Source organism: Vespa mandarinia, chromosome 25 (genome assembly GCF_050613455.1).
Source record: "Vespa mandarinia isolate Hongniang chromosome 25, ASM5061345v1, whole genome shotgun sequence".
NCBI classification, from domain to species: Eukaryota; Metazoa; Arthropoda; class Insecta; order Hymenoptera; family Vespidae; genus Vespa; species Vespa mandarinia.
In genome coordinates, this window is record NC_140834.1 from 2163416 (window position 1) to 2178105 (window position 14690).

At 23.1% G+C, this 14690-nt stretch overlaps 2 protein-coding genes across 2 annotated transcripts; both read left to right on the forward strand.

Moving 5' to 3' along the window:
- Positions 1–983: 983 nt before the first annotated feature.
- Positions 984–7054, forward strand: LOC118446668 (odorant receptor 82a-like). Its single transcript, XM_085664196.1, has 7 exons — positions 984–1010; positions 2851–3298; positions 4051–4336; positions 5377–5476; positions 5567–5677; positions 6699–6854; positions 6958–7054. Exons 1-7 carry the CDS (start codon positions 993–995, stop codon positions 7006–7008), a joined length of 1170 nt encoding a protein of 389 aa, XP_085520322.1. The 5' UTR covers positions 984–992; the 3' UTR covers positions 7009–7054.
- Positions 7055–8472: 1418 nt separating this feature from the next.
- Positions 8473–13601, forward strand: LOC118446669 (odorant receptor 13a-like). Its single transcript, XM_085664175.1, has 7 exons — positions 8473–8503; positions 9789–10236; positions 10990–11275; positions 11995–12094; positions 12192–12302; positions 13270–13425; positions 13508–13601. Exons 1-7 carry the CDS (start codon positions 8486–8488, stop codon positions 13556–13558), a joined length of 1170 nt encoding a protein of 389 aa, XP_085520301.1. The 5' UTR covers positions 8473–8485; the 3' UTR covers positions 13559–13601.
- The last annotated feature ends 1089 nt before the right edge of the window (positions 13602–14690 follow it).

Genomic DNA, 14690 nt, shown 5'->3' on the forward strand with positions numbered 1-14690 from the left:
ATTGTCGATAATTGATTACAATCTTGACGTGTGTTATGGTGATTAAAATCACGTAATTATCGCAGGACAAAGTTCACCATGAAGTTATGACAATTGATAGATATATAGAAGATGATAGGTTATAGACGTTGGAAATGTATGAATATTTTCAAACTTTTTCACATCGATAGTTTTCTTATCAATTAATTCGAATGAATGCCTTTCAATCGTACGCATTTTACAACGTACAATTAATATTAGCCTAATAATCACGATGTAGCAACGATAAGTAGATCGTTATAATGTCTGTTATTACATTCGATACTATCCTTATGACGGACATCATAGAAATAAAAACTTTGAATATAACCAGGAAACAGGATATAACTTATTTGAAAAAAGGGGTAAACTCGGTGATAGGTCTTTATCGTTGTCACCCTAACATCCCAATGGAAAAGTTACTTTACGTGAAACTTTTCTTTCGCTAGGACGATATCGACAACCCCTTGTACGAGCGAATAAACTATCGTCGTAGAGGAAAGAGAAGAATAGAATAGAGAAAAAAAAAATGAAGGAAGAGAAAACGTTGTGCAAATGATAGTTGCAGTAACAAAGTTTTTTTTTTCTTCTTCTTTTTTTTTTTTTTTTGGATCTCGATATTATCTACTGAATATTGTCCTATCACATCGGGGTAAAGTTGAATAAATATTTTATCTTTAAATGGTCGATCCCTGTTTCAACGTGATACAGTTGATCGATCTATTTTCTAATAAGTTTTTTTTTTTACCCCCGTTTAATGTTACGGACAAATTTTCTTTTTTTTTTTTTTCTTTTTCTTTTCTTCTTCTTCTTTCTCCTGCTTGATTATATTATTCAAACGTACGCTTTCTAATACCCTTTTATCTTTTTTTTTTTTTTTCTTTTCTTTTTTTCTTTTTCTCAAAAAGAAGTTTACAACGGAGGTCGATCGATTATTTTTCTGTCAGTCACTTGTGAACCTTCAAAGGGATAACATGGAGAAAAAAATCGAAGTAAGCATGGATAATATTTTTTTCTCATTATTCCTTTTACTTCTGTACTGTATTTAATTTTGAAATCGCACGTACATATTGTTTGTATATTATTTTGTGCATTTTTTTTTTTCTTTTTCCAATCAATTTTCTTTCTCACTTTGTTTAGGCATATGTTATAACATTGCTATTATACAGATTTTAATGATTAATATGATGACATTACAAAAGAAATTAATTTGGATAGAACTTTTTTTTTTTTTTTTGGTTTCTTTCTGATTTTAATACGTTATAGTAAATAAAAATTGATCGTATTGATTTGAGTTACTGTTATGTACTGTATTAGGGTTCTTTGAATGGGGCGGTATTATTCTCATAATCAATAAATTTGTTCGTGACATTTTTTGTTTTCTTTCTGTTTTTTTTTTTTTTTTTCTTTTATTATATATTTTCCAAATCGAAGTTAAATACATCTCAATTATTTGATTTTTTTATTTATCTTTATCACCATAAAAATTTCTTTTTTATTATTAATTTAAGAAAGAAGAGGAACACAATAATTATAAATGTTTTGCAATAAATTTTTCTTTCGACTTGTTTCTCTTATTGGTTTGTCTTTTTTTTTCTTTTTTTTTTTTTGTAATAACATTATTGATAATAAATTTCTTCATCGTTTTTTAATCTTTAATTTACATGGTAGATTACATTATAATAATTATATATTAAGTGCTATTTTTAAGAATTATTGTTTTTCTTTTACTTTAATATTTATTTTAATTATTTATTTCATATAAATCAATGAAAGTTGAAGCGCAAAAGAATATGTCAAATGTAAACAATTGAAATTTATTAATAAATGTGACTGCAATACATTAATATATTAATCTATTGCATATATTAAATATATTAATTGGACGTGATTATTAATACTAAATGGTCATATTAAATATAAATAAAAAATTCTTTTTTGACTTTATTTCATTGACAAAAAAATCATTAATATCTAATGTGGAAAATTTTTTTTTTTTTTTTTTTTTTTTCATTAATAAAGTCATCAATAAGAACCGAAAATTCTAATGAATTAATAAATTAAATATTTTAATAAATTAAGAAAAATTATTATACATGTGTATGTGATATTTTTTAGATACTGAAAGGATTAAGAAGTATTTCAAATAAAAATTTAATATATTAAAATATAATACAAAAAAAAAAGAAAAAAACATTTATCGTTATTATTAATAGTTATGCTTCTTATCAAATCAATGATAACGATTCGTATTATTTCGCATAATTTTTGTCTGTGCGAAAAAATTTCTAATATTTGACAAAATATTTTTAAATATTCTTTAAAGAAATAAATGACAAAATATATTTGTTCATTTAATAATTCACAATTATATATTATTAATATTAATAAATCTATTTTTTTTTTATGTATTTATTATTATCAATTATCGATTTTATTGTATAAACGATATCTTTAAAATCACGTGATATAATTAATTTTTTTACTAAATAATGTCCTTTATTCCACTATTAATAATTTATTATATTAATAATTATTTATTAATTTATATATATATATATATTTATTTCTTATTATTATTATTATTATTATTATTATTATTATTATTATTATTATTATTATTATTATTATTATTATTATTACAGACAATCGACCTTATTCGATTTTATCGTATTAAAGAAATCATTAAAATAACATTATATAATTTCTTTTTAGACTATAGTTACTAAATAATGTTTTTTATTTCATTTCTAATAATTTATTATATCCTTTTCAAGTATTAACTAATTTTTATATATACATATATAAATATATTTATTATTACTCTTACAGACAATCGACGTAACCGAGGCAAAGAAGTCATTACTATGGAACAGATTATTATTGAAATACGTTGGAATTTGGCCACTCGAAATTTCTAATGCCCTTTTTTTCTTTTTCTTTATTTATCTTCTCTTACATTGTTCATTGGCATTTGCCGAATTGACATATCGTAAACACGATTTCGACGTTTACATGGCAATTTTTGATGAAAACTTATTGATCCTAATGACGCTAATGAAAATAACGTCATGTTGGATAAACAGACAAGCATTAAAACGTCTGCTCGCTGAAATAGAAAATAATTTCATCGTCGACAATTATAATACGTTCGAGAAGAGATTCATTTTTATCAAATATACCAAAATGGCGAAATATTATCTTTTATTAGCGGTTACATCGATGACTTTAACAACTGGATTTTATTATATTCGGGCTTTGTTACCAAATGTAAAAATGGGTAAACGTTCTATCAAATTTATACAAGAGATAATTTTATTAATTACTAATTTATCCATTTTTCTGCGTATACAGAGTTATCACAACATTATCAACGCTGTTGAATATCTCTTTTGTTTGGAACAAACGAAAAGAATAAGAAAATTTTTTTATATATATATTATGCAAAGTTTCATGTTTATATGTGAAAAATATATTTTAATAATCTGATAAATTATGTCGTACTTCTGCTTCAAACTGAAAGTTTAGTGATCCACTAGGATCTTTTTTGAAATATCGTATTTTTTTTTGACTACTTTTTGAAATAATTACTACAATTGTTTAATCAATTTTTCAATCAAATAAATTGACTTCTTTCAAATGTAAACAATCTTAATGTTTAATGAAAAAATGTTCGAAGAAAAATATATGAAATCCTGCTATAATAAATATGGTTACTAACTTACTATATCTTTAAGTTATAAAAAGAATATCTTTCAAATTAATTTACAATAACAATAATAATAATAGCTTAATTAATTCGATAAATATTCGAAGTGTCCAATATAAACTTTTATTCAAAATCGGTATATTCTAATCGCAATTATCGTTTTTAATTCATCTAAGTATCATTTTTTAAATTCACCATCTGAAATTTATGTATATATATTTATATATTATTATATAAATCATACATGTATAATAGAAATATATCGTATTTTATTATAATTTCCATACATATTTTTATTATATATTATATTTTATTCGTTACAGTCATAAGTAATTCGTCATTGAGTTACAAACTACCGTACAAATTACGAACCATTGTAGAAATTCACGATGTTAGAATCTACGTTTTTCTCTGCTTTTATCAGATGTTGATAATACCGAGTATTGTACTTGGTTTCGTTGGATTTGATTGTCTGTTCGTCAATCTCTCATTTCATATTACCGCACAATTTAGAATTCTTAGTTTTATGATTAAAGAAATTCTTGATGATCCTAATGCTTTTCAATATAATATGAGAGAACTTGTATTACGGCATTACAAATTGATAAGGTAAGAACAAATTGATAGAAGGTAATTTTGTTAAATATAATAAAAAGAATTTTTTTCTTTTTTTAAATCGAATTCAATAAAAAAAAATTGAAATGTAGATCATGTTATAACAGCGACAATCGATACAACGCAGATTACATATTTTTTTTTTTTTTTTTTTTTTTTTTTTTTTGATTTATTCAAAGTCATTTATGAATGAAAAATTTTTCGTACGTAAATTGTTCGATTCTATTGATAAAATTTCATTGCAATTATCGTATCTTTATTTTTTCTAAATTATCAAGGTTATTTTTTAAAAAGACTAATGCGCTATTTTTTCAAACAGAAAATATTTTTTTTTTTTTTTTTTTTTTTTTTTTTATGACGTTCACATATTCCACGTGAACAAAAAGACAAATAAATTTTTTTTTAAGTATTTTTTTTTTCATCGAGCTCGAAATCAATTTCTCCGAGGATTAAAATGTATTAAAAAAAAAAAAAAAAATAAGCTTATATTTGATTATTCAACAAATTATATATTGATATAAGTAATAAATGATTTATATATAAATTTTTATATTAATTTTATTATTATTATATTAATTTTATTTTAATTTATATTTAATATTAATTTATATATTAATTTATTATAAAGTTATTATTAAAATTATTATTAAATTATTATAAAATTATTATTAAATTATATATATATATATATAATTTTTACAAATATATCTGATTTTTTCTATGCACAGTATCAAAATGTGAACAGTTTATTTTTATACGAAGTAAAAGAAATAAACAAAAAAAAAAATAAAATCTCTGTAACAAATATATAAAATATTTATATATTTAATATTTTTTCTTTTTTTATTTATATACAAATATTTTCATTTATTTATATACAAATTATATATAAATTATTTACATACAAATTATTATTTATTTATATACAAATATATATAAATATTTTTTTTTATATTTAATTTATCATATTAAATCAATAATTGTATTACATAAGTTTCTAATATATATATATATTTGATAATTTTTTTTTCTAGACAAGCAAAAACATTGGAAGACAATTTTAATGTAATAATATTGCAACAATTAATGGGCACAACTTTTCAACTTTGTGAATCTGGTTATCATACACTTTTGGTATTTATTATACGTTATAATATATTAATGGATTTAATATAAGGATTATATTTGATTTATATTTTTCTAATATTCAAAATTTTGTTTCAGAATACAGTAAAGAAGGAAGTATTAACGTTGCTCATATTCTGTTTTTATGCTTTGAGCACACTAAGTACATTGTTCGTTTATTGTTACATCGGCGAATGTCTTATTCAAGAAGTAATTGAAATTAATTGACTACATACAGGCTGTCTTATGTAACTTGATCGTCAGTGAAATATTTCAATTGTTATTGACAATATTTTAATATGTAATAAATACACATTCGTAATTTTATTATTATAATTAAATTATTTTTATTTGTTTTGACAATGAATAGCAAATAAACAGAATCAATTTTACGAAGAAAAATCTTTATTAATATATTATCTGTAATCTTTACTCATAAACTGAGTGAAGTTTCATTAATAAAAAAAAAAAAAAAAAAAAAAAAAAAAAAATATTAATGATATTTAAAATCGTTCAATGTTTCATTTTGTAATAATAATTATTATTAATTTGTTTGACACATTAAGTAATATTATTTATTAAATATTTCTAATGTCTGACTTGTTATATTTTTAAATAAATTTGTTAATCATTCTGAATCATTGAGTATGACATAAATTAAATTAGATGATTAAATTGATTTATTAATATATATAGGGTGTCTGATTTAAACAAAAAATTTATTTGAAACATTTGTTAGTAGTGAATATATTGAAAATATATTGTTATATCCTTTTGAATCGAGACATCCACTATTGTCATTGATTCGATTTTATTTATAATTTTTTCAATTAACGTCAATTTACTCGACAAAAATTTCTTTATTATAATTGAAAGAAATAGATTAAATTTTTTTTTTTTTTACGAACAATAATTTCATTTCCTTTCATTTCTTTCTTGAATTTTTAAATATACGACAAGAAAAATATAATTTCTTTTTTTTTTCTTTTTTTCTTTTTTTCTTTTTTTTTTTTTTTTCGTGTACATCAAAGACATAAGGCGAACTAAAACAGATTTGTATTTATTACAAAATATTTGCAATTTTCTAGGAATAATCCTATAATATATGAAAAAAAAAAAAAGAAAAAAAGAAAAACAAATTGATTGCGATCAAATTCGATAGGACACTCTGTGTAATATTATCGATATCTCGATATCAACTAGCCATTGAAATTTATTTTAAAAAATTTAGAGTTGGAACCTGAGCAACGCAATTTATCGTTACGAGTGGTATAACGTGTCACCTATGAATTTAAAAATGATTAATATTTGTTTGATGCGAATGAAAAGACCAGAACAATTAACTTCCGGTAAATTTTTCGTTCTATCATTGGCCTCTTTTACCGACGTAAGTATTTAAGAGAAAAAAATAAAAAAAAACACAAAAAAAAATTCTTCTACTTACACTTAAGTTAATGTCAAAATATGTTACTCGTTAAAATGTTTTATAGATTCTCAAAACTACGATGGGATATCTGTCACTACTACGAACTCTTCTTTGAAAAATTTCTTTTCATTCTATTTTATAATCCACTTATTAAGGAGAACACATTTATTTTTCGTTAATATTTATTAATTAATTTATTAATTAAACGTTGTTCTAATTCAGTTGATAGATTGTTTAATAATAATAATAAAAAAAAAAAAAAAAAAAAATTTCATTTCCATATATTTCAATTTCGTTAATTTGACATAATTTTATCGCAAATTTTAATATAAATTAATGAGCATTGTTTAATCATAATTAATTCCTTGAAATTCACTTCACGTTATAAAAAAAAAAGCTTATTATATATATTATATTAAATATAATATATATATATATATACATATATAGATTATATAAATTTTCGAATGTATATTAATTGTGTTAAATAATATTAATATAATAATATATAGTAACAATAATAAAAATTATACTACTCACCCAGTATTCAACAAATAAGATGTATATGCGATTGAACATGTCAAATATTATTGATAATCATTGTATTGATTTTTTTTGCTTCAATTCGAACGTAAGAACACCGTCCTCTTATTGTCGATAATTGATTACAAACTTGAACTTATTACGGTTAGTATAATGCACGTAATTATCGTAGGATAAAGTTCACCACGAAGTTATGGCAATTGATAGATATATATATATATATATATATAGAAGAAGATTGATATGAACGTCAGAAATATATGGATATTTTCAAACTTGTTCACGTTGAAATTTTTCTTATCAATTAATTCGAACGGACGCGTTTCAATCGTAAGCATCGTACAACGTACACTTAACACATTCAAAATGATCACAATGAAATGACGAGAAGAAGATTGCTATAGTGTTTCACAGTTCAACCGATAGTATTCATATGACGAACACCATAAAAAAGGCAAACTTTGAATATAACGAGGAAATAGGATGCAACATATAAAGAAGCGGGGTATACATCGTGGAAGGTCTTTATCGTCGTCACCCTAACACCCCAATGGAAAAGTTACTTTACGTGAAACTTTCTTTCGCAACGACGATATCAACAACACCCTTGTACGAGCAAATAAACGGACGTAGAAAAAAGAAAGGAAAAAAAAAGGAAGAAAAAACGTCATGCGAATGAGAGTTGTAAAAATAAAGTTTTCCTCTTTTTCTTTTTTTTTTTTTTTTCTTTTTATCGAAGTAGTCGCTAAATATCTTTTGACGTACATCGGAAAAAATTGAATAAATATTTTATCGTTAGATAGTCAACCCCTATATCAACGAGATACGGTTAATCGTATCAATTTTCAAATACGTTTTTTTACCCCCGTCTAATGTCACGGATAAACTTTCTTCAATTTTTTCTTTCTCCTTTCTGATTATATTATTCAAACGTGCATTTGCAACTCTTTCTTCTTTTTTTTCTTTTTTTTTTTTTCAAAGAGGAGTTTACAACGGGGGTTGATCGATCGTTTTCCTGTCAGTCAGTTGTGAACCTTCAAAGGGATAACATGGGCACGAAGATAGAAGTAAGACGGATAATAGTTTTTCTCGTTACACTCTTATATCTGTGCTGTGTATAATTTTGATATTGCACGTACATATTGTTTATATACAATTTATGTATTTTTTTTGCACTCAATTTTGTTTTTTTTTTCTTTCAGTCAGTGTAATATTTTTATTTCATGATATTTATCGCTAATATGGTGACATTGGGAAGAAGTTACTTCTGGGAAGAATTTTCGTTTGCGCGTTCTTCTGGCTTCATTATATAATGTTTAATAAAATTTTATCGTATTAATTTGGCACAGTTATTGTATCACCTTTTTTTTTTAAGATCGTCATATTTATTGAATTTTTTTTCTAATCAATATGTTTCTTCACGACAATCTTTTTTTTTTTTGCTTTTTTCCAAAGCTTAATTGAAATTTATTTTTAAATTAGAGTACTCGATTATTTGGATACTTAATTATTTTTCTCTTAATTGCAAATAAATTATTTTTTATTATTAAAATATGAAAGAAGAAGGGACAGAATAATTGTTAATGTTCTGTAATAACTTTTACTTTTGATTTGTTTTTCTTATTGCGTTTGTGTTACAATATTTTTTACAAAATAAATTTGTAATTTTTCTGGTACATTAAATTATAATGATCATATATTACGTTCGTTTTTTTTTTAGTAATATATGTTTTTTTTTCAAAATATTTTTATTTTTATTAATTATTTCATATAACACGACGAAATAAATTTTGTAGCACAAAAGAAAATGTTGAGATGTTAACAATAAAAATGTATTAGTGAATAATAATTGTACCTGATTACAATACTAAATGATCATACTGATTTTACAAAAAAAAAAAATACTTTTTGATTGTAACCCATAGGAAAAGAATCGTTATCCACTAAGGTGCAAAATAATTTTTTTTTCAAATTATATAAAAAAGGGGATGAATCGTAAAGTTGATAAAAATTGCATATGTGTATATGTATCTTATATCAATTATATATTGTATGTTTATTCATTAAATACAAAAAGAAAATAATATCATCACTTAATATAAATTTACAATTAAATATTATAAATATTAATATATTTATTTTTTTTATTATATTATTATTACCAGCTGCTGATATTTTCATATTAAGGAAATCATTAAAATAACATTAAATAACATTATGTAATTTTTTTTTTTAGACTAGAGTTACCAAATAATGTTCTTTATTTCATTTCTAATAATTTATTATATATTTTTCGAGTGATTACGAATTCTTATTTATATACATATATAAACATTATTATTTTTCTTACAGACAATCGACGTAACCGAGGCAAAGAAGTCATTATTATGGAACAGATTATTACTGAAATACATTGGAATTTGGCCACTCGAAATTTCTAATGGCCTTTTTCTCTTTTTTTTTATTTATCTTTTTTTGCATTGTTCATTGACATTTGCCGAACTGATACATTGTAAACAGGACTTTGATGTTTACATAGTAATTTTAAGCGAAAACGTACTACTTCTAATGACGCTAATTAAAATAACAACGTGCTGGAAAAACAGACAAGCATTAGGACGTTTGCTTGTCGAAATACAAAATAATTTCATCGTCGACAAATACAATACATTCGAGAAGAGATTCATTTTTATCAAATATACCAAAATGGCGAAATATTATGTTTTAGTAGCAGTTACCACGATGACAATTAGCACTAGTTTTTATTACATAAACGCATTGTTGCTAAATGTAAAAATGGGTAAACGTTCTATCAAATTTATACAAGAGATAATTTTATTAATTACTAATTTATCCATTTTTCTGCGTATACAGAGTTATCACAAAATTATCAATGTTGTTGAATATCTCTTTTGTTTGCAACAAACGAAAAGAATAAGAAAATTTATTTATATATATATTATGCAAAGTTTCATGTTTACATGTGAAAAGTATATTTTAATAATCTGATAAATTATGTCGTACTTCTGCTTCAAACTGAAAGTTTAGTGATCCACTAGGATCTTTTTTGGAATATCGTATTTTTTTTGACTACTTTTTGAAATAATTATTACGATTGTTTAATCAATTTTTCAATCAAATAAATTGACTTCTTTCAAATGTAAACAACCTTAATGTTTAATTAAAAAATGTTCGAAGAAAAATATATGAAATCCTGTTATAATAAATATGGTTACTAACTTACTATATCTTTAAGTTATAAAAAGAAAATCTTTCAAATTAATTTACAATAACAATAATAATAATAGCTTAATTAATTCGATAAATATTCGAAGTGTCCAATATAAACTTTTATTCAAAATCGGTATATTCTAATCGCAATTATCGTTCTTAATTCATCTAAGTATCGTTTTTTAAATTCACCATCTGAAATTTATGTATATATATATATATATATTATTATATAAATCATACATGTATAATAGAAATATATCGTATTTTATTATAATTTTCATATATATTTTTATTATATATTATATTTTATTTGTTACAGTCATGAGCAATTCGTCATTGAGTTACAAACTACCGTACAAAACACGAACTATGTTCGATATACGTGACATTAGGGTCTTTATTTTTCTCTGTATTTATCAGATGTTGGTAGTACCATGTATTGTACTAGGTTTCGTCGGATTTGATTGTTTATTTGCCAATCTTGCATTTCATATTACCGCACAATTTGGAATTCTCAGTTCTATGCTCAAAGAAATTCTCAACGACTCTAATGCTTTTCAACATAATATAAAGGAACTTCTACTTCGACATTACGTATTGATAAGGTAAATATTAATTGATGATGTAATTTTCTTTAATATAATGAAAGTTTTCCTTTTCATTTTCAATGGAATACAATAATTGTTATCTAGATTATTTTATTATAGAATGATCCATAGTGTGTAATTTACATAATTTCTTTTTCGTTAATTCAAAGCCATTTATCATTAAAAATTATTTTCGAACGTTCGAATTATACGATTTCGTTAATGAAATGTTATGTCAATTGTGGTAACTTTATTTGGAATAAATTTTCAAGGTCATTTTCTAAGAGACCATCTTATTTTTTTTTTTTTTCTTTTAAATAGAAATTTGCAATCTTTTTTCTATATAACAATGATATGTTCCGCATGAAATGAAAGTAAGTAACTTCTTTCTGAAATTTTTTTTTCGAGATCAAAATGTATGAGGATTAAAATGTATTAAAGAAAGAAAAAAAAAAAGAAAAATTATGGATTTGATTATCCAACGAATAAAATACTGATATAAATAATTAATGTTATATATTATTTTTTAGAAATATATTTGATTCTTTTTCTATAGTTTTAACGTGACCGTTCATTCTGTACAAAGAAAAAAAAAATATCTGAAAAAAAATTAAGACGTTTGTAACGAAAATTTTTTATATTTGATATATCATATTAAATTTATTATCATATTAAATAAAGGTATATATGTATATATATATATGTATTTATGTATATGTTATTTGACATTTTTTTAGACAAGCGAAAACTTTGGAAGATACTTTTAATGTAATAATATTGCAACAATTAATTGGCACAACGTTGCAACTTTGTACAGCTGCTTATAATACAATCTTGGTACGTATTACATACAATATGTTAATGAACTTAATGTAACGAAAATCTTTCATTTATCTATTTAATTTTTTTTCTAATCTTTACAATTTTATTTTAGGACTCAGTAAGCAAAGAAACATTAACGTTAATCATATTCTGCCTTTATGCTTTGAGCACATTGAATACATTGTTTCTTTATTGTTACATCGGCGAGTGTCTTATTCAAGAAGTAATTGATATTATTTAATTACATCCAGGGTGTCTTATATTATTTGATTGTCAATAAAATATTTCGATTGTTATTAAAAATATTATATAGTGTGATAAATGTTCATTCGTGATTCTATTCTTATAATTAAATTATTTTTATTCTATTTCACAAAAGAATCGAAAGAAACAAAACGTTTATTAATAAATCTATAATTTTTATTTCGAAACTAAATAAAATTTAATTAATAAATGAGTATTACAATTGTTATATTTAAGATCGTTTAATATTTAAATTCGTAATGATAATTAATATTAATTAGTTTGATACAATAAGTAATATTATTTATTATATATTTCTAATGCAAGGTTTGTTATATTTTTAAATAAATTAATTAATCATTTCTGAAAGATTAAGTATTATGTAAATTAAATTAAGTGATTAAAATGATTTATTAATATATATTAATTGTTATATTTATATACAGGATGCCTGAATATAACAAAATCACATTTCTCTTCCAAAACGTAGAAAATTTTATTTGAAACATTTCTTTTATAGATCCAGTGATATTGGATATGTATAGTTATATCCTTTAGAATTTGTACACCCAGTATTTAATTGATTCTGTTATTTATAGTTTTTTATTTTAACATCTATTTATTTGACGAAAATTTATTTACTATAAATGAAACGAATAGATTAATTTTTATAAACAATAATTTCTTTTCTTTTCTTTCTGAAATTTTTCAAATGTTGTTACACACTATATGACAACTAAAATATTTTTTTTCGGATACATCAGATACTTGAGTCGAACTAAACATGATTTGTATTTATTAAATCATATTTACGACATACGAAAGTACCCTATAATATTTGAAAAAACAAAGAATAAATTTATCGCGATCAAATTAAATAGGACACTCTGTAATATACTCAATCCTCCGATATTTATTAACCATTGAAATTATTTTAAAAAATTTAGAGTATGAGCCTAAGCAATGCAATTTATCGTTACGAGTGGTATAACATGTCACCAATCAACTTAAAAATGGTAATAATTTGTATGCTGCGAATGAAGAAACCACAGCAATTAACTTCCGGTAAATTTTTCGTCCTATCATTGGCCTCTTTTACCGACGTAAGTATTTAAGAAAAAAAAATTTTTCCTACCTATACTTAAGTTAACGTTAAAATATGTTACACGTTAAAATGTTTTATAGATTCTCAAAACTACGATGGGATATCTATCACTACTGCGAACACTTCTATGAAGATATTTTTGCATTCTTTAAAGGTTCACTTATTAAAGAGAACACTTATAATTTTCATAATAATTAAACGTCGTTTCAAGTCAGTTGGTATAGTTTTTAATGAAAAAAAAAAAAATTAAGAAAATACCAAGAAATCGAAAGACAAATATTCGATCCATATTTTCTTCATACTTTCTTTTTTTGCGTTAATCCAACATCATTTTTTTCCGTGTCGAATATTAATATAAATTAACGTGCATTATTTAATAATAGAAAAAATTTTTGAACCTTACGTCGGTCATGAAATCTCAACCGAAAATCTTATCGTATATGTCGTACTAAATATAATATATATATATATATATATATATATATATATATATATATATATATATATATAATAAAAGTATATGTTCATATTTTTATTCTATTATAAAATTTTAATATAATAAAATCTTAATCTAAGAAAAAATAATATAAATTATTCTACTCACTCGATATTCAATAAATAAGGTGTATATGCGGTTGAATATATCGACGAATAGTATTGTTAGTCCTCCTATTGATTTTTCTATTTCAATTCGAATATAAGAACGTGATCCTTTCATTGTCGATAATTGATTACAATCTTGACGTATTAAGGTGTGTATAATGCACGTAATTACCGTAGGACAAAGTTCACCATGATGTTATGACAATTGAGAGATATATAGAAGTAGATAGGGTATAGACGTTGGAAATGTATGAATATTTTCAAACTTTTTCACATCGATAGTTTTCTTATCAATTAATTCGAATGAATGCCATTCAATCGTACGCATTTTACAACGTACAATTAACGTTTGCCTAATAATCACAATGTCGCAACGATAAGTAGATCGTTATAGTGTCTGTTATTTCATTCGATACGATCCTTATGACGAACATCATAGAAATAAAAACTTTGAATATAACCAGGAAACCGGATATAACTTATTTGAAAAAAGGGGTAAACTCGGTGGTAGGTCTTTATCGTTGTCACCCTAACACCCCAATGGAAAAGTTACTTTACGTGAAACTTTCTTTCGCCAGGACGATATCAACAACCTCCCTTTTATGAGCGAATGAACCGGGATAGAAAAAAAAAGAAAGAAGGAAAAAAAAAAGAAAAAGA